This window comes from Paroedura picta, chromosome 16 (assembly GCF_049243985.1).
Source record: "Paroedura picta isolate Pp20150507F chromosome 16, Ppicta_v3.0, whole genome shotgun sequence".
NCBI classification, from domain to species: domain Eukaryota; kingdom Metazoa; phylum Chordata; class Lepidosauria; order Squamata; family Gekkonidae; genus Paroedura; species Paroedura picta.
Genome location: NC_135384.1, coordinates 27,786,017 through 27,805,432, shown reverse-complemented (window position 1 = coordinate 27,805,432; position 19,416 = coordinate 27,786,017). Strand labels below are relative to the sequence as shown.

The window sequence follows — 19,416 nt, the reverse complement described above, 5'->3', positions numbered from 1 at the left end:
GGATATGAGCAGTGGCCTCTAATACAGAGAAACCAGGTTTCATTTCCCACCTTCCCCTCCACATTTAGCCAGCTGGTTGACCTCTCAGTTCTCTCTCAGCTGGGTGCCTGTTGTGGGAAGAGGAAGAGAAGGAGATTGTTAGCTGCTTTGAGACTCCTTCGCGTAGGATAAAGCAGGGAACAGAAAACCAAGCTCTTCTTCTCTAAATCTTGTGTTTATGTTTGTGTTGTATGGCTGTGACTAGCCCAAGGTCACCCAGTTGGCTGCATGTCGAGGAGGATCCAGGGAATCAAACCCAGCTCACCACCACTCTTAGCCACAACACCAAGCTTGATCCAGCATGGCTTCTCTTACGTTCCAATAGCGGAGTCCCACTTGACATGACCCAGTGAGAAGGATTCAGAAAGTTCTCTGAGAATGCTTGCTGGTTAAGAAGAATAATGTATGTCGTTGCCATCCTTAGACGGTCCGCTCGTACTAACGCTCTCCCTCTGCTTTGCTCAGCATCCCTTCCGCTGCTCTTGACCTGCTGGACCACATGCTGACGCTGGACCCCAGTAAACGATGCACAGCCGAGCAGGCCTTGCAGAGTGACTTCCTGAAAGAAGTGGATGTCAGCAAGATGGATCCTCCAGAGTAAGTGTCTTCCCCCCACCTCCAGATTCCTCTGGCTCAGCCTTCCTCGACTTTCTGACTGAAGAGAAACCCCTGAAACCTTCAGGCTTCGAGAAACCCCAGAAGTGGCACAGTCATGCAGAAAAGAGTCAGGAAGCAGAGCTGAGCACATGCCCACCCGGGACGTCCCGCCCCTTCCCATCCCCTCCAGGCCCATCATTGGCCATATGTGGTCACATCACTCAGTAAATGTTTAACCAGTTTTAAAAAATTAACTGCCCCCCATTCATGAAACCCTTCCAGGGCCATCAAGAAAAAACCTGGCCTACCTGTCAAAGGAATATGGGATCCTTCTAATGAAACTTCTTGTTCATTGATATCAAGGGGCTGCCAATAACTAATATGACCTTTGCTTCTGGCGGAGCTTATTTACTGGGGGAGGGGTGAGAAAGGTCACACTGAAACGGAGCACGGGGAGACAACACGTTTTGAGATGGTGCTACCCTGCCAATACTGCTTTTCAAAAGTACATTCTGGCTACAAAAAGTTAAGAGGCACAGTTTGGGGTGATGATCCTTAAGGCATCCAAAGATCAGCAGCCTACCATTTTTTTTAAAGATTATATTTTTAAGAAGGAGAGTTTGTTTTTCTGCCCCATTTGTTTTTCTCCTGTAAGGAGTCCCAAAGCGGCTCACAATCACCTGCCCTTTTGGTGAGCCAGTTTGGTGCAGTGGTTAGGAGTGCGGACTTCTAATCTGGCATGCCAGGTTCGATTCTGAACTCCCCCACATGCAGCCAGCTGGGTGACCTTGGGCTCGCCACGGCACTGATAAAACTATTCTGACTGAGCAGGAATCTCAGGGCTCTCTCAGCCTCACCCACCCCACAGGGTGTCTGTTGTGGGGAGAGGAATGGGAAGGCGACTGTAAGCCGCTTTGAGCCTCCTTCGGGCAGGGAAAAGCGGCATATAAGAACCAACTCTTCTTCTTCTTCTCGATTCCTGGCATCTCCAGGTAAAAGGACTGGGCAGCAGGTGACATGAAAGATCTGTGCCCGAGACCCCGGAGAGCCACAATACTGACTTTACAGGCTCTGATTCTATACAAGGCAGTTTTCTGTGTGTTCACGTTCTCGGTAGTTAGTGGAAAATTTGGAGTGAGAAGGGCCATTGAGAAACTGGAGAAAGAACATTCGGGCAGCTGAATCCCACCCCCCCAGCCACTTCCTTCTGTTCTTCCCTTCTCAGTAACAGCAATGTCTGCATACTCTCTTTCCAGCCTCCCTCACTGGCAAGACTGCCACGAACTGTGGAGCAAGAAACGTCGGCGGCAACGGCAGAGTGGGATCCTGGTCGAAGAACCCCCTTTACCAAAGGTCTCCCGGAAGGAGGCCGCCTCCAGCGTCAGCACAGAGGCCGTCAAGAACCACAGCAGCCCGACGCCGCCGCCACCTGCCCAGATCAAAACCCACCCAAGTGCCGGAGACTCATTCGGTCAGTGTGTGGCCTGGCCCCTCCTCCAGGTTATCGATAGCCGGCAGAACTGATGCCGTATTACGCAGGGCTCTTCTTTGCTGTGAACCCAGAACACGATCCACGTCATATCTTCTTATTAGGACCAACCAAATGATAGCTAGCCACTTGTTCCTCTCTAGGCTATCATGCTAAATTCCCAAAAGCAGAATGGTCATGAAAAAGCCAGGACAATTCGAGTCCATTGGCACCTTTAAGACCAACAAAGATTTATTCAAGGCGGGAGCTTTCACATGCACGCACACTTCCTCAGCTTTGAATAAGCCTTTGTTGGTCTTTTATTGTTGTTATTTTATTATTTATTAAATGTATATAGCCCGCCTTCCTCCGAAGACTGAAGGCAGGTTACATAAAAAGGTGCTATTGGTCTCCAATTTTGTTGTGCTGCTTCAGACCAATACCACTTGAATCGATGGAAAAGCCAATTCTCTTCAGTTACAAAGGGAAAATAGGAGAGGTCTGTCAGCGGCTGCTAGCCATGGTGACTAAAAGGAACCTCCCTATTCAGAGGCACTAAACCTCTGCATCCCAGAGCCGGTAGGCAACTTTGGGAAAGCCTCGGCCTCTGTGCCCCGTAGTTGGCCCTTCAGGGGAACTGGTTGGCCCTGTGTGAGACAGGAGGCTGGAGTAGATGGGCCCTCATTGGCCTGCTCCAGCGGGGCTCCTCTGATGTTCTTAAGCTCCCTCATGCTCCAGTAGCCTCTGCTGCTGAACACAGTTCTTCTTTTGCGCTCACTTCTGTTGCCAGATCACTGTTTTCCTGTGAGGCCTTGTGCAAACATAGGTGGCCGACACCTCCGCTGCAGAGCCTGTCCGGCACATGTGTGACTTGTTCATTAGCGAACTGTGAAGCTGTTTAAATGCAGGAAGCCAAGACAGCTAAGCATGATGTGGGTTTAACACCAATACATCGCTGGCCCGCTTAGAGAACTGCCTTGTAAACATCTATCTATCGGAAGAAAAAGGCAGCCTTGGCTGTTTCCTTTCACTCCCCTTCTAAAAAATTTGTTACTATTGGAGTGACAAACCAGGCCCAAACGAGCCCGGCAACCACACGCACGTGTCCCGATCTCTCTGCACTCATCCTGTGCAGAATAGATTTACTGATTTCAGTGTTGTAGACAGGGGTGCTTCTGTATTGGTCACACCATCCAGCAAATTGGCTGAAGCGTTCAGTCCTTATTTCTTGGGGAGTTCAGACCACCTTTTAAGCTTAGGCATCTTCCTCCCCAGGGAGCCTTGGGACTGTCGTAATGTATTCTTTCCCGTGATTTCCAGTGGTGGCCCATCGGGCTTCTCCTGGTGGATGGAAGGAAGAGTCCGACTCATAGTTGTTTCTAAGGGTGGGCCAGATAGCGGTGGTCCAGAGAATCGCCAACGCTGTTGCATGCCTTTCCTTGTCCGCTCTTCCATTCCTTAGGCCTTGATGTGTTGTTTTTCTCCTTCCTGCCCCGGGGGCCTCCCTTGTCCTTTGCAGCTGGACTGGGCGACATCACACAGCAGCTGAACCAGAGCGAGCTGGCTGTCTTGCTGAACTTGCTGCAGAGCCAGACGGACCTCAGCGTCCCGCAGATGGCCCAGCTGCTCAACATCCACTCCAACCCGGAGATGCAGCAGCAGCTGGAAGCCCTCAACCAGTCCATCACGGCTCTGAACGAAGCCACCACGACCACCCAGCCGGGCTCCCAGAAGGCCACCGAAGAGGAGGCCGCCACCGAGGAGGAGCTGCCGCCGGCCCAGCCGCCCGAGGAGCAAGCCACCCCCGATGCAGCTGGCCCTCAGGGAGACATGCAGAATGTACTGGCAGTATTGCTGAGCCAGCTCATTAAGAACCAGGAGCCTGCCGCCGGCGGGGAGGAGAGCAGCAGCGAGAAGAGCAGCGAGCCGCGGGGGCCGCGGAAAACCCCCACTTTGCCTCAGGAGGAAACCGCAGGTAAATAATCGTGCTACCCCACGGCCACCGCCACTACCCCCCCTTGCTCCCGGGACCTCAGGGGGACGATGACGTGGGAGCTGTCCGAGGAGTCAATAAAAAACACTTTGAATATTATTTAACTACGCCTGGTAGTTGTCTCTCTGCGTGTGTGTGGAATCTGGCGACAGCGCCGAATCCTAGGGGATCGTCCTCGTCGAGCCTTGAGCAAGCCGTGGGCTGTCAGTCTCACACTCCCCCCCCCCTCAGTCTGTTAAAAAAAAAAGGGTGTGTGTAATAATAATTGATCCTATCAGGTGGTTTTGAGACTGAACCACCAAGAAACAGATTTCTGCTGTTGGTGGCAGGACTGTCCCTTGCACAGACTGGATTCCAAGACACAGATAAAGGGCGGGACATGGCCCTCAAGTACTGCAGGTGGCCCTTTAGAATGCAGGCTGGGACTTCCTCTTTAAACTCCCCCCCCCCAATCTATTGACGTTGTTAGCTGCAATCACAATCTTAGTAACATTAAATTATACAAAAGTGAAGAAAGGATTACACGCCACTCAAAATTTGGCGCAGACACGAACAATATGCACATTAGATTCGGGGTGGGGTGGGGTGTCTCTGTGTTGGTCTGATGGAGCAGAACCAAGTTTGAGTCCAGTGGTCCCTTTCAGACCAACCAAGATTAATTCGGGGATAAGCCCAGAATGTATTTATTTATTAAGTTGGTTTATATATTACCCATCTCAGACTAGCTGTCTCGAGGCCTTTTAAATAGAACTAGAAAAATTACGCTTATCTGTTCCACATAATATATTTTGGTAAGGGCTTGGAGGAGGAGCTAGTCTCATGGCTTAAGCGCCACTCAGAGCTTAACACCCACTCAGGGTGGCCTCCTCCCCAAACCGGCTTGCCTATCTGTCCAGCATCCAGCCAATCAGTCGCCTTCCCTCCCCCACCCCTGACCCACCCCTTTCTCCTTCCATTTCCGTCCAAGGCTCAGAGGCTGCAGATCCCTGCTGCGTGAGAGCTGCCTCTGCCGGTGAGTTCCCTGCCCGGGGGTCTCCACCCTGCAGCTTTTCCAGGTCCCTGGGGGGTGGGAGAGGCCATCTGCAGAGTTCTTCCACCCCCACCCCCCCATCCCAATTGTAGTGCCTGTTGCATTCCTGAATACAACAGGCTTGGCCCCTAGTGTATTGATAAAACCATAAAGAGCATCTAAAAATATTAAAACCATAATTAAACTCAGTGGTCTTAAAGGTGCCACAGAACGAAAACCTTTTTCTAATGCGCACATCAGTGAAATGAAATATCCAGTCAATCTTTTATCAGATGTACGATTCAGCTCAGTAAATAACGTGTAGTCCCAGAACCTCCTAATTAAGCCACCTCATGTTCTGGCCCGGGTAAACCCTCCACTCACACATAACGCTCAGGTGGCAGCGAGGAAGCTAGGCTGGAATCTTTTCCCCAGCTGGGCCTCGTTCTATATATGAAGGTTTTTGAATAATTTCTGCTGATTTGTTATTTATTTTACAACTTTGCATGCCGCCCCATTAGGGGGCCCCGCCAAGGTGGCGAATCGTTAAAAATATTCAACACCGACTTTTAGAAACTGGTGGTGGGAAATGTCAGCAGGTTGTGGCCAACTTACCAGCAACCCTTGTAGGATTTTCCAGGCAACGCTTTGCCTGCCTCTGGATTTCCCTGGATGGTCTTCCCATCCATCCACTAAGCAGGGCTGATCTCACTTAGAGACCTGATGAGCTTGAGCTTGGCCCATGCCGCTCTTAAAAGCGGGGCATCTGTGAAGATAATGTATTTATTTATTTTTAGATTTATATACCGCCGCTCCCCAGCAGGTCTCGCAGTGGTTTACATAACAAAATATTAAAAATACAAGAAAACCCCCATAATTGACCCAATTAACAGTATATATATATAACGGCCAGCAGTGGAAATTCTCTATAATCTATTCTAATCCCGTTTGGGGATCTATTCGACCAGCCAATTGACCCTCTTCTCCAGAGCATTGTACCCTGAGAACAGCCTTCCTAAGACTGAACAAAGTGCTTCTGAACATTTGGATTGGGCTCATCGCAGCCCTGATAGTGCTGTTCTCCCAGAACAGTCCTGTCGGAGCTCTCTCAGCCTTACCCACCTCACAGGGTGTCTGTTGTGGGGAGAGGAACGGAAGGCGATCGTCAGCCACTTTGAGACTCCTCTGGGCAATGAAAAGCGGGGTATAAAGCCAACTCTTCTTGTACTACCACTTAGCAAATAAGACAGAGAAACCTCCTTTTTGCTTGAACCTGTGGCGAAGCTGTCCACAGACACAAGTTCTGCTGCACAGCCAGAGCCTCCCGCTCTATTGGCCGCCCTCCCCATGGAGGGAAATCACCACAGCCCAAGCTGGATTCGAGTTCTACCAGACTCTCCTTTTCGCTGCAGTGTGGTGGCGGGAAGTGCCATCAGGTCACAGCTGGCTCACGGTGACCTTGTAGGGCAGGGATGGCGCAATTGTGGCTCTCCAGATGTCCATGAACTACAATTCCCACCAGCAGGGGCTCATCGGAATTGCATTCCAAGGACATCTGGGGAGGCACAGATCGGCCACCCCAGCTGTAGGATCTTCAAGCCAAGAGACATTCAGAGGAGGTGGTTCACTGTTTCCCACCTCTGCATCAAGACCTTGGTATTCCTCAGAGGTCTCCCATCCAGATACTAGCCGGGCCCAACCCTGATGAGATCAGGCTAGGCTGAGCTATTCAGGTCAGGACCCAACCGGAAGTTGTACTTAGACTAATCTGAAGGACAAGTACCTTTTAATCAGTTCTGGGCACTTGAAATCGCAGCAGCTGTCTGAGGTTGCCAGTGTCCCCGACTTGTGTGTTTGTCTGTGTGTGTGTGTTTGTGTGTTGTGCCATCAAGTCAATTCTGACTTACAGCATTCCTAGGTATGAACGTCCTTTAAAACGTCCTGTTAACAGCCTTGCTCCAGTCTTGCAAATTTAGGGCCAAAACTTCCTTGACTGAGTCAATCCATCTCATCTGGGGTCGTCTTTTTTTCCTGCTCCTGTCAGCAATTTCTATCACTGACCTGGCTAGGGGTTGGCTTGGATCACTCAACCTGGCCCAGCACAGAACTCAGCTAGGAGGCATTCAGTAAAGCGTTTGCTTCTGGGCAGGGTTAGGTTGTCACCTGGATGGCCTTTTCTACCACGCTATCCCGAACTGCATGAAAACCTTTTCGTTCGGATTTTATGGCTTCTTTAAAAAGGAAGAATGCCTTCAGCCCCTCCTGATGGCAAAAGTAGACTTCAAAACCTGTAGGGGGGAACCAGCTAAAGTCCCAGAAGTTAAAGGGGTGGGGGGGGGGGGGGCTTTGCAGTAATTCCATTGGCGGGGATTTTGGTGCTCTGTCTGGCTCTTGGCATCGCCCACCATCAAGCAGAAACAAAATAAACGATGCCATTTGAAAAAAAACTTTCACCTTGTATTCAGGTCTCGATATTTGTGTTGCGGAACGAGCGGGGGGGGGGGGGCTAAGTGAAGCTCAGATTACACACAGCCCCACTGCAAATTCTTTACCCGTTTACCCACCTAACCAACCTCTTAGTGGCTCTTCAATGGTCTTTGGAAGGGATCTTTGTAAGGCCAGTGATCTGAGATCCCGGGGCCTTCTGTAAATAAAGCATGCGGTCTCCCTTCGAGCTGCCCCCTACCCCTACCCCCTACCGCCTCACCCCTCAAATGTATTGATGTTTGTGCACGTGTGCTTTTTAAGATGGTGTTTAAAAGAAGTAACCATTCCACAGCCTGTCCCCACATTCTCCCATCAGAGAAGAGACCTCCTGAGCCTCCCGGACCACCGCCGCCACCACCGCCACCAAATCTGGCCAAGGAGAACCCTTCCGACGCAGCTCAGGAGCTGAACCCAGCTGTTACGGCTGCCCTCCTCCACCTTTTATCCCAGCAAGAGGCGGGGCCGCCAAGCCACCCAAAGCACGAACCCCAACCGACGAGGCCCTCCTCGGATTACGCCCGGTCACAACCCTCGGCCAGGACTTACGGCGTCGATGGGCCAGAGGGCAGCAGCTTGGATATTGACGAGCGGAATTCCAGCCAGACTTTGAATGAGACGTCGCCCCAGACTTTGGGGAAAAGTAGAACCTTTCTCGGCTCTGCGAGTCACCTCGGGGAGCCGAGCAGCTACCAGGGTGCCGGATCTGTTCAGTTCCCAGGGGACCAGGACCTCCGGTTCGTGCGAGCACCCTTAGGGATACACTCTGCCGTCGGGCAATCCTTCGTCAAAACTGAGGGGGGCCACAGTGCCCTGGCACACCCGGAGGCCAAAATCCACAACTATGGCGAGGTGGGAGTGGCGAACGCTAGCTCTAGTGACGTGGGAACCAGTCACACGTGGGGGAACCCAGTCCAGTCCGCTGCTTACGGAAAAGCCTTTCGCGGGCCAAGTAGAGTGCCCCCGAGAGGGGGGCGAGGAAGAGGGGTCCCTTATTAAAGGACTGGAGGGGGGACGGTGTCTCTGGAAAAGGGTGGTGTCGGATTCTGCTCTCAACTCTTTACAGCAGCCGGTTTGCCGGGCAACGCAAGATCCCCGCCCACGCGTGGCCTGCACAAAGAAAATTGGTTTATTGTTGACATTTCTTTTCCCCTTTTTGTTCACCAGGCTGTTGTCAGCCCCTGTTCTTCCACCTTCCCCCCCTCCCCAAGCCCTTCACCTTGGAGAATGTAGGATGAATTTCTTTGTTCTCAATCGGAATCTGTCCATGCTTAAAAGACCCTCCTCATTTGGGTTTGCCTAGAACAAGTTTTTCCACTTGGAGCTGAGGAAAAGGAGTCCTTTAAAAAAAAAAAATCAATTGGCCAATATGAATTGAATTGCATTTTCTAGCTCAGAGCCAGAACATCTGGATGAAATGCCTTGGCCCCCATGGTCAGCAGCCAGAAGAAAGAGTTGATTTTGTTTTGTTTTGGTTTTTTGTTCTGTGTTTTAGAAAACCACCACCACCCCCTCCCCGCAAGCAGACGACTCAAAACATCTGAGGAAGGGATGCTTGCGCTGGTCATCCTCCTTATGTTAGTTTACTGATAGGAAAGAGTGATTTCCTATGGGGGTGATGAGACAGCCAGGACAAAAATAAATAAAAATGCGTTTCCTCTTTTTGCAGCCTCAATTTGAGTGCACCCTACCCTCAGCCATCTCAGTTCCTTCCACGTGTAGATCCAGGCTCAGATTGCCGCCGGTGACCTCTGTTTTGGGCCCCCCCCCCCTTACCTCTTTACAAGATTCGTCAAGACGGTGCCTATATGCCTTTTTATACCAAATTAAAAGAATTTGGTTCACGTTGCGTCAGATTTAGGAACCCCGCCTCCCCTGCCCCTCTCATAAACTGTATTTTCTTCACCCGGAAAGGCCGGTCGCGACATTATTTCATGGGCAAAAACCGTTCCAATTTACTGTGAAAGCTTCATGCCCACCATCTTTACCTTCCAGACCTTAGTTGAACTGAGTTTCTGTAGCATTGAGGAATCTGTTGACTTTTGGAAGAGTTTAGGTTTTTTTTTTTTTGGTTTTTCTTTTTTAATTTTATTTCCTCCTAAGAATGACAAGTGTCTTTTTGTTGGAAAGTTCTTCAAGCCAAAGTAAATGGCTAAAATAAAAGAAAACACAAAGAAAAAAAAAAGAAAGCTTCGTCATCCTCAAATTCTTGGGGGGTTGGGAGGAGTTTTGAGACGGCGGCTGGATGGAACCTCAATAAGTAGGATTAATATATCTCGAGGGAGGTTTTCAGATTCTTAGAGAATGGGTCTCCTGAGTGATTTGGCAGTTTGCAATGTTAAGGAAGCCTTTGTGACTTTTCTCAATGAGGGTCTCTAAAAAAAAAAAAAGATTTAGGGATGTTTATGAGAGAGGGCACACACACAGGTTGGAGGTTGTGGTCTCGGGACATAAAACACAACATGGGAAGTTGGGTGACTGTAATTCTTGACTGGGGGGAAAAATCTCTCTCTCCCCCCCCTTTTAAATATGCAGTGTTCAAAGGGAGAAATGTGTCTGAAACTGGAGGTTGGGGGAGGGCATGCCCCAGCCCTGGCTTCGTTGCTCCCACCAAACTGACTTCTTATTTTCTTTTTATTATACAAAAGGAAACCTCTGTCCACATGGATAGTTCCTTGCTGCTGAGGATGGGAAACGTAATATGCCTTACAAGTTCAACCGGAACGGAGAGATCGGTGGGATTGGGGGCGGGGGGGGGGGTAGAAATAACTTGTTTCTGTGGAGGGGGGCGAGATTAGCTGTAAAATATTAGTCCCCTCCTCCTTCAAAAGAGCTTCTGAATGCTACACAGTGTAGTAAGTTTGCGAATTCCAAGTGTAAATTGTATGTGTATTTTTTTTAATCCAGTTGCCAGCTCCTGGCTAACATGCCAAACGGAAAGTACTGTATGTGCAGAGTATGGTAAATAAAACGGAGAGTCTTCTCCCAGGCATTTCTTTAAACCCTTCTTTTTCCCTTCTCTTCACTAAGCAGTTTGCTAATGACCTCAATCTCTGCGGGTTCTGGAGTTCTCGGGCATGCCCCGGTTTTTCTTCCCCTCTCTAACCAAAGAGGGAGTGGAAACCGTTCAGCTTTGTGAACATTAATTTTCTCTCTGCTCTTCTCGCAAACCTGATCACCAGAAGGACCCTGCACTGAAAGGTGCAGACTAAAAGCCCACTTTGTAAGAATCCCCGAGGACTGTTTTGGAGGACTGTGTTTCCTCCAAGGGAGCCATTTGCTGCAAAGGTTGTATTCGGGAGGGAGTGTGTGTGTGTAGGTCTCTTACCCTCATCCTTTGTATAGCTATAAACCAGGGGTAGTCAAACTGCGGCCCTCCCGGTGTCCATGGACTACAATTCCCATGAGTCCCTCATGGGGGCTCATGGGAATTGTAGTCCATGGACATCGGGAGGGCCGCGGTTTGACTACCCCTGCTATAAACCCATCCTAGCTCAATGCATAAGGCTTGCGGCCGTGTTAACTGGGTTTGGCCTGCTTCCTTAATCGAAGAGCATCTAACCAAAGAAGAGTATCTTCTTGAATTTTAAGAGCCTCAGCAAAGGGTGGCAGGTAGGTCCCTCTCTAAGTGCACCAAACATGGTGAGCTTTCCTATGTCTGTGCCTTTCGAAGCATTTAAGCCAGGGTTTCATGAAACCCCGAGGCTTCTTGCCGACCCTGGAAGAGGAATTAGTGGGAGTTAAATAATTCTGATTTTGTCCTAATTCTTCTTCAGGTTTCCCCCTTCTTTTAAAATGAAAACACAGGCGGAGATTCGGGGAGGGGGAGAAGGAGAGCAAAAATCTTCAAATAAGACTGTGCGCAAACGGGTGGAGGGTGCTGCCCTCAAAGAGTGTCAAAAACTCATCCAGGGAGCTTTTATCTTTTCCTTTCCCTCTGATCAACTCTCTTTAAATTTTTTTTTTTAAAGAGATTGTGTGACCAGAATTGCACAGTATGTTTTAACCGTGGGGAGAAACAACAAGGGAAGGTACACGGTGTCAAAAACGCCAAACACAAAAGCAGAAAACAACACTGTTAAGAGCTGTCGTGTCACTTGATGTGTTAAAGAGTTGTAAAACATCCCCCAAACTGCGTTTAACATGGTTGTAATTGACTCCTGGGAGTTCCTGTTACAGAATACTTGCGTGTTGCAAACGTAGATAAGGAATGGCATTCAAATAACGTAAGTTCAAAAAGGCAGAGTTCCGGATAAAAGTCCAGTTCGATGACTCTTCTTCAGTCTGCCAGTTCTGCCAATAAATAATCCTTCCACTTACCTTCAGAAGATTCAAGAACTTCATAATGGGGGAAATCCTTCTCTTCTACACATTCTGATGAATCTCCTTATCTACATTTGCCGCATTCAAGTATGTGGCCAGAGAAACTCTTTGGCAGCCTTTCTCAACTTTTATTTTACGTTGAGAAACTCCTGAAACGTTCTTCAGACTTGAAGAAACCCCGAAAAGTGGTGTGATCATGCAGAATATGGTTGGGAAGCAGAGCCCCTCCCCTCCGGGCCCCTCATTGGCCATTTTGGGAGAGAGGGGCACGTTGGTGTGATCACATATGTTCATATCACCTGATGAATTTTTAAAACAAGATTTGAAAATATATAAGAAATGAACTCGCTCTCACACCCAGTCGGGAAACCCTTCCAGGGCTGCCTTGTAACCCCAGTGGAGAAAGCCTGCTTTGAGTCAAAGGTCTCATTACAATCATGTTAAATGCAGTGTGGGGAATGTTTTACAATGAACGTATTATATGTGGCATGACAGCTCCTAACATCAATTAAATGGGCCTAATACAGTGTGGTTAACCCTGGGGACAGGCAGCCTATAAATCCTAATAATAATAATAATGATAATTACTGGAATAGAAGAAGCCCAGCTTAACCCCCATTTAGATTCTTTTTCCCTACTATTCCTCAGTGATCACTTACCCGCTGCAAGCCGAAGTCATGAAGTGTTTCTGGAAATGAATGAGTGAAGGAGGGAGGTTTTCTCGAAACCTGCCTTGACTGAGCCGGTGCACCCAGCATGCTTTTCAAAACTGCCACAGGGAAAACAGACTTGTATGTCATGCACTTGTAATGCCAAACAGGTGACCCTCCGTCGGGGCGGCCAAACTGGCTCTCCAGATGTCTGTGGACTACAATTACCATGTCACCACGTACTTGCAGGGGCTCATGGGAACTGTAGTCCATGGTCATCTTGAGAGCCACCGTTGGGCCACCCCTGCTCTGCAGAAATACATGAGTATTTGTGGATACTTTGCAGAAAGGATTTTGGCACTGAAGAGCTGGCCTCTACGCCATGCATAGTCTGCGCGGTCTCCCATGCTTGGTTGGCATTACCCACAAGCTTCCCAGCATACCTCTCTGCAGCCTCAGAAAACTGCAAGAGTCCAGCAGTGCCTTAAAACAGGGGTAGTCAACCTGTGGTCCTCCAGATGTTCATGGACTACAATTCCCATGAGCCCCTGCCAGCAAATGCTGGCAGGGGCTCATGGAAATTGTAGTCCATGGACAACTGGAGGACCACAGGTTGACTACCCCTGCCTTAAAAGGCTAACCAAATGTGTGGCAGGGTGTGAGCTTCTCTCTGTGCACTTCTTCATTTCTTTGCAACCCTGAGAGCTAGGAATGGCCTTTTGTTGGTCTTTAAATTCCTGCTGGACTCTGTGCTTTGATGTTCGTGGGCTGTCTGGAGGAACAGGTTGGCCACTGAGTGAGTCAGGATGCTGGAGTAGATATGGACTCTTGGTATGACCCAGCAGGGCTCTTCTTAGGTTCTTATCAGGGGAAGGCCTTGGCCTCTCTGCCCTGTTGCTGGCCCTCCAGAGGAATTGGTTGGCCACTGAGTGAGACAGGAGGCTGGACTAGATGGACCACTGATCTGATCCAGCAGGGCTCTTCTTAGGTTCTTATTCACTCACTCATTCACTCATTCACTCACTTTTAGCCCACCTAGGCTCTGGACAGGATGCTGGACTAGATGGACCACTGCTATGATCCAGCTGAGCTCTTCTGATGTTCCTAGCAGCAGAAGGCCTCAGCCTCCATGCCCCGTTGTTGGCCATAGAGCCTTGGTTGACCACCACTGGCCAAGACTCAGGTCTCAGTGACAGGAGTGCACACCTGAGTATGCCGGCCCCAAGCCTGGATAAACGTGGAGACCTTATATCTGCACAACCTCAAATCACAGTTTAAAGCTTAGGAATGTCCACATTGTTATACATGAATTTTTGGAGGTTCTTTGTAACCAGAATACAGGAGAACTTTATGGTGAGTTCATCCCATGAAAAATTGTAATTTTAGCTTGTGCAGATCATAGAATCATAGAGTTGGAAGGGACCTCCTGGGTCATCTAGTCCAACCCCCTGCACTATGCAGGACACTCACAGCCCTATCATTCATCCACTAGAACCTGCCACCCCCTTGAACCTTCACAGAATGTGAGGCCTCTATATTAAAATACTTTATTGTTTTGTAGCACAATTGAAATCTGATGAAGGTCTAACAGTCACTGAAATGCATTATATCACGTTGAGATTCTTCCAATCAAAAGTAAAATACCCAAGAAACAGAAAATCAATTGGCTGTTGAGATTCTTAAATTCAAAATAAACCCACGAGCAACAGAATTCGCGATTGGTTTTCCTTCATGGCAGCATAAACACTGCAGAAGGGCCAGGCCATAGGGGGCATAATTAGGGTAAAAGCAGAGTCCACAGAGAACTGCCAGATCAAGTTTTTGTTCCTCTGTAAGGTGCTTTCGAGTGCAGGCACGCTTCCTCAGACTAAGGAACAACCGTAATAGGAGAGATAAAAGGCCAAAGCACTTGAAAGCTCACGCCTTGAATAAATCTTGGTTCGTCTTAAAGGTGCTACTGGACTCTGATTTTATTGCACTACTTCAGACCAACACGGCTACCCACTGCTAATAAGATTGTGAGCTATGTAATCATGACTCTGAAAGTATAAATAAATAAATAATAAATAGTTAATAAGGCTTCTGAAAGGGCAAAGTAGTCGTTTATTTCTAAAGTATCATGAAGATGATCAAAAGAGCCAAACAATACTGTAGACCTGCGTATAATAATCCAACAATTCCACAAGCGTGATACAAAACATAATTCAGTCAGCAGGTCAGCTCCCAACGAGGACCCCGCTTGGCAAGGTGGCTTCTTCCGTGGACCTAGCAGAAGCAATAATATTAACAAATTCCTCCAGGGAGCCAATAACAAATTGACTCAGAAGGATTCTCCAAAAAAGTGAATTATTAATGATAAAGTGCTTATTCAAGCTGCACGTCGCCTGCTCCACGATCCAGGGAAGGACCCCCAGTTGGCAATTCTGCGCTATTTACTATCACTTCAGAGACACGGTTCTCTCTTTCCCCCTGGTTTTTCCCATGGACTGTGTACCCCAGCTTTTGTTTGTTGTGTAAACAAAGATATTGGGATGTGGGAGTTAGGTTTACGACTGCAGCAAATGCTGAAAGGGCCAGGTGGAACTGGAAGCATGCCAAACAGCCGATATAAAAGCCGTACAAAATGTGGAACAGTAAAGGTGTTTTAGAGACACTTTGTAAACGAGAAGAGATGATGAAGAAGAAGAAGAAGAGTTGGTTCTTATATGACACTTTTCTCTCCCTGAAGGAGTCTCAAAGCGGCTTCCAATCACCTTCCCTTTCCTCTCCCCTCAACAGACACCCTGTGAGGTGGGTGAGGCTGAGAGAGCCCTGATATCACTGCCCGGTCAGAACAGCTTTATTAGGGCTGTGACTAGCCCAAGGTCATCCAGCTGGTTGCATGTGGGGGAGTGCAGAATCAAACCCGGCATGCCAGATTAAAGTCCACATTCCTAACCACTACACCAGGGGTAGTCAAACTGCGGCCCTCCAGATGTCCATGGACTACAATTCCCATGAGTCCCCTGCCAGCATTCGCTGGCAGGGGGCTCTTGGGAATTGTAGTCCATGGACATCTGGAGGGCCGCAGTTTGACTACCCCTGCACTACACCAAGCTGGCCAGGTGGTTACCAGAATTGTGTTCCATAGGTTAGGTCCCACCACCAATAAGGTCCTCTCCTGTCCTGTGCTTTGTTTTCGTTTTGTATTTAAATTCACGTAACAACAGAGAAGAAAAGAACAGAAAAACAAGCACTTGATCCACTACATTCAGGTTCAGCGTTTTAGAGAGAAGCCCCATCATTCATAAAACACTTCAGGTGGTCTCCTATTCATCCACTTGGTGAGCTTCTCCATCACAGCATCGTCTCTCTTAGTTTCTCTAGTTTTTAGTGCATGTCTTATATGTCATTCTTGCTGCTTCCAGCTTTTGGCAATCAGACACCCTGCTGCTATTGTCACATAGAAGAATTATTATTTTGGGGGGGGGGGGACAGTCTGAGTAGAATTAACTGGACCAAACTCTTTCTGATTTCAGAGCAAGTTTTCAGACGCTGGCCAGAAGATTCTTCATCCTGACCCTCCACTCAATGAACGCAGCTCTCCTGCTCCTTGGTGATGCGGAGGCCGAAGTTTTTGTAAGTAATCAGATTTCTGGATTGCATGAAACTGCTGTATGCTGAGTCAGACCACTGGCTACTCTGACCATCAGCAACACTCCATGGTCCTGGGCAGAAGTCTTTCACACCAACTCTTACCTGTTAACTGGAGATGCCAGGGATCGAACCTGGGACCTTCCGCATGCCAAGCAGACACAGTACCACCCAACCATGACCCCCCCTCCTTTGTGACCGGTGCTTAAAAGTTCTTCTGGCAACAAGGGTTTCTGCTTTTGGATCTGGAGGAGGAGGGCCAATTTGTATCGGTGTTTTGTCCTCTCCCAGTTTAATAGTATAATGCAGCCTTTCTCAACTTCCTTATCATTTCTAGCTTTGCTGGGTGTGGATGCAAAATGACTACGAATCACCAGAGGGGGCTGTAACCAAGCGAGAAGAATGGAAGGATTGAAATATTCCCTAGTACCCCTTTCCCCTGGGTTCACCCCGCGGGCCTGTCCAACCACTTTGGTTATCCCCTGCATATATTTTCCGCAAGTTCGAAACCCCCCACCCCAACAGAAGCCCAGTTACCATGGTTTGCATAAACCCAAGAGAAGCCATGTTGGAACAGCCTCTGCACCTGGTAGCTAACAGCTACTGACAGGCCCCTGCTCCATATGGTTATCCAGTCCCTCTTGAAGCTGCCCATGCTCGTAGCCGCCACCCCCCCCCCCCCCGCAGCAGGGAGTCCCACGTGTGAATGACGCTTTAGGGGAAGGAGGACTTCCTTCGATCTGTCCTAAGCCTCCCGCTCATTCATTTCATCAAGGGCCCACCAGTTCTTGCATTGCGAGAAAGGACAAAAAAACAGCTTGGTGTAGGGGTTAAAAGCGGCGGCTTCTGATTTGGAGAACTGGGTTTTGATCCCCCACGTGCAGCCCCCTGGGGGAGCTTGGGCTAGTCACAGTCCTGTGAGAGCTGTTCGCACAGAACATTCTGACCAGAGCGCTCTCAGCTCAGGGCTTCTATTGCAGGGAGAGGAAGGGAAGGCAATGGTGAACCACGCTGAGACTCCCTTCTGACTTTCCCCCACCATATTCTGCACGATCGCGCCACTTCTGGGGTTTCTCGAAGCCTGAAGGATGTCTCAGGGGGTTCTCGAAGGTTTAAAATTCAAGAGACGCTGCCTGAGAGTAATAAGCTGAAGGCATGCTGCTTCAGAAGGACTTCTGCATGGAATTAAATCAAGTCTTTTGGAGACTCCCGCTCAGGTGTTTGAAAAGAGGAAGAAGAGTTGTTTTTTATAGCCCGCTTTCCGCTACCCCAAGAAGCCTCAAAGCGGCGTACAATCGCTTTCCCTTCCTCTCCCCACCACAGACACCCTGCGCTCTGGACACAAGCGGCTGTCTTTCCGTCCGACACGAGAGGGCAGCACACCTCAACGCAGCCTCCTGGCTTCCCAGCCGGGAAGGCAGTTCTGGCTTCTCTCTCTGGATCACCACGGCCTGTTAACCCCATCTGAGCTCTGTTTTGGTTTCACTTGCTGAAGGAGAGCCTTGGTTGCCAAGCAGGTCAACTGCCCGGGGACGGGGGTAGCAGGGAGGGCGGCCCGCTCTCGGTGGCTGAAGGCGAAGGGCTGAGATCCGGCCAGAAGAGCTCACCAGTCCACGGTGCATGAGATCTGTGACCCCTTTTGCCCACCCCCCTTAAGAGAGCCTAAAACCAACGACTGAGACATGGATATTCTCTTCTGGGAAGCATGCCCAACCCCAGGACTGGCTTTTGTTGAGACAGAAGTTCCATATTTTTTCCTAGATCCCCCACCGATCTCCCCAACGGGAATGCAGAGTTTATTATATTTTCTTCCTCACTTCCGTTTTATCCTTACAACAACCCTGCAAGGTAGGCGAGACAGAATCTGAGTCTCCCAGATCTACCTAAGCCGACATGCCAATCACCGCCCCACGCTTGGGGGATCCCAGAAGAAATGGTTAAGTCCAAAGCCTCACAGGTTTTGGGGGGGGGGGGTCATGAAGGAAAGAGGGCTGCCAATTTCCAGTTGTGGGCTGGAGATCCCCTGGAAATACAACTGGCCTCCAGACTGTGTGAATTGCATCTTTATTAATTTAAAACATTTATTCTGCTTCTCCTGGAAAAAATGGGGTGCTTTGGGAAGTGGGATGCAAGGTGTTGTGCCCCTCCTGTCTCTACAGACCACCCTTCCAGGCCCCACCCTCAAATTGTCAAACCTGGAGTTGGCAACCCTGAAAGGAAGAGAGGCATTTCCCCCTAAATGTGTGGAAGAGGGTGGTCCACAAAGGAAGGGATGTGGACAAGAACTGATATTTTATTTGTTACATTTAAAAATTTTTATTACATTCTTCTTCTTCTGCTTCTGCTTCTTCTTCTTCTTTTTCTTCTGCTTCTTCTTTTTCTTCTGCTTCTGCTTCTTCTTCATTCTGCTCCTTTGGACCATCATGGCTATCCTGAGGATGCCACTGCCTCCAACCCAGAAGCACAGCTCCTCTCCTGGCCACAGACTTCCATCTCCTTGGACAAAAGGGATGCTTTGGAGGGGGGACTCTGGGGCATTCCCCCCCCCCCGCTGCTCTGAGGCCCCTGCCCTCCCTAGGGCCAGAGAGAACCTGACATCCCTTCTGTGGAGGCAAGGATAGACTCAACCAGCCGTCCAGGAACGATGGAAATTCGTCTGTAAGGCAGCCAGTTCCGGGTTGCGAAATTCCTGTAAAATTTGGAGAGGGCCACAAGGCCTCAGAGCTCTCTCAGCTAGACTGCAGAGTCATGGAGACAGGAGGCGGTGGGCCGGGGACAAGCAGAGCTAGCCCCCTTCAACCCCACTGGACTGACATGGGGCCTCTGCCTAATGCTCCCCCCTCCCACACACACACAAGCACCTGCTGGAATCCCTCTGCAACCCCTGCAGGAGTCCGTGCAATCTCTCGCTCTCTCTTTCTCCCAGGGGTTAGAGACCCTTTGCTGTCGACCTTCCCTCCTGAACTTCTTCATTTTTTTGCAGATGGAGTGGAGGGGGGGGGGAGAGATGAGCCCCCCTCGACCCTCCTCATTCCCGCCCCCTCCCCTTCCCCAATTTCACCATTCCACCTTCCCTGCCAAGATGGCTTGATTAAAATGCCTCTGTTCCCTGGAATAGCTGCACAGCTGGTGATCCTGTCAGCACCCTGAGCAGAAAGTCACTGAAGATTAAAATCTCCAATTAGCAGGAAAGTGAAGCCAAGGTAAAGTGTGGCAGATT

At 49.4% G+C, this 19,416-nt stretch overlaps 1 protein-coding gene across 5 annotated transcripts in view; it reads left to right on the top strand.

The window, feature by feature from the left end:
• Window positions 1–16,137, top strand: part of CDK12 (cyclin dependent kinase 12) — a 38,150-nt gene extending 22,013 nt beyond the window's left edge. For 2 of the 5 annotated variants that reach the window (XM_077315641.1, XM_077315643.1), the window contains 4 exons: window positions 505–636; window positions 1,893–2,107; window positions 3,624–4,079; window positions 7,910–10,592. In XM_077315641.1, coding sequence (XP_077171756.1) covers window positions 505–636; window positions 1,893–2,107; window positions 3,624–4,079; window positions 7,910–8,589 — 1,483 coding nt within the window. In that variant the 3' untranslated portion in view covers window positions 8,590–10,592. Of the gene's footprint in view, window positions 1–504; window positions 637–1,892; window positions 2,108–3,623; window positions 4,080–7,885; window positions 10,593–16,081 lie in introns of those variants that run through there. The other 3 variants (XM_077315640.1, XM_077315642.1, XM_077315644.1) reach the window with 2 other exon arrangements.
• Window positions 16,138–19,416: the final 3,279 nt, after the last annotated feature.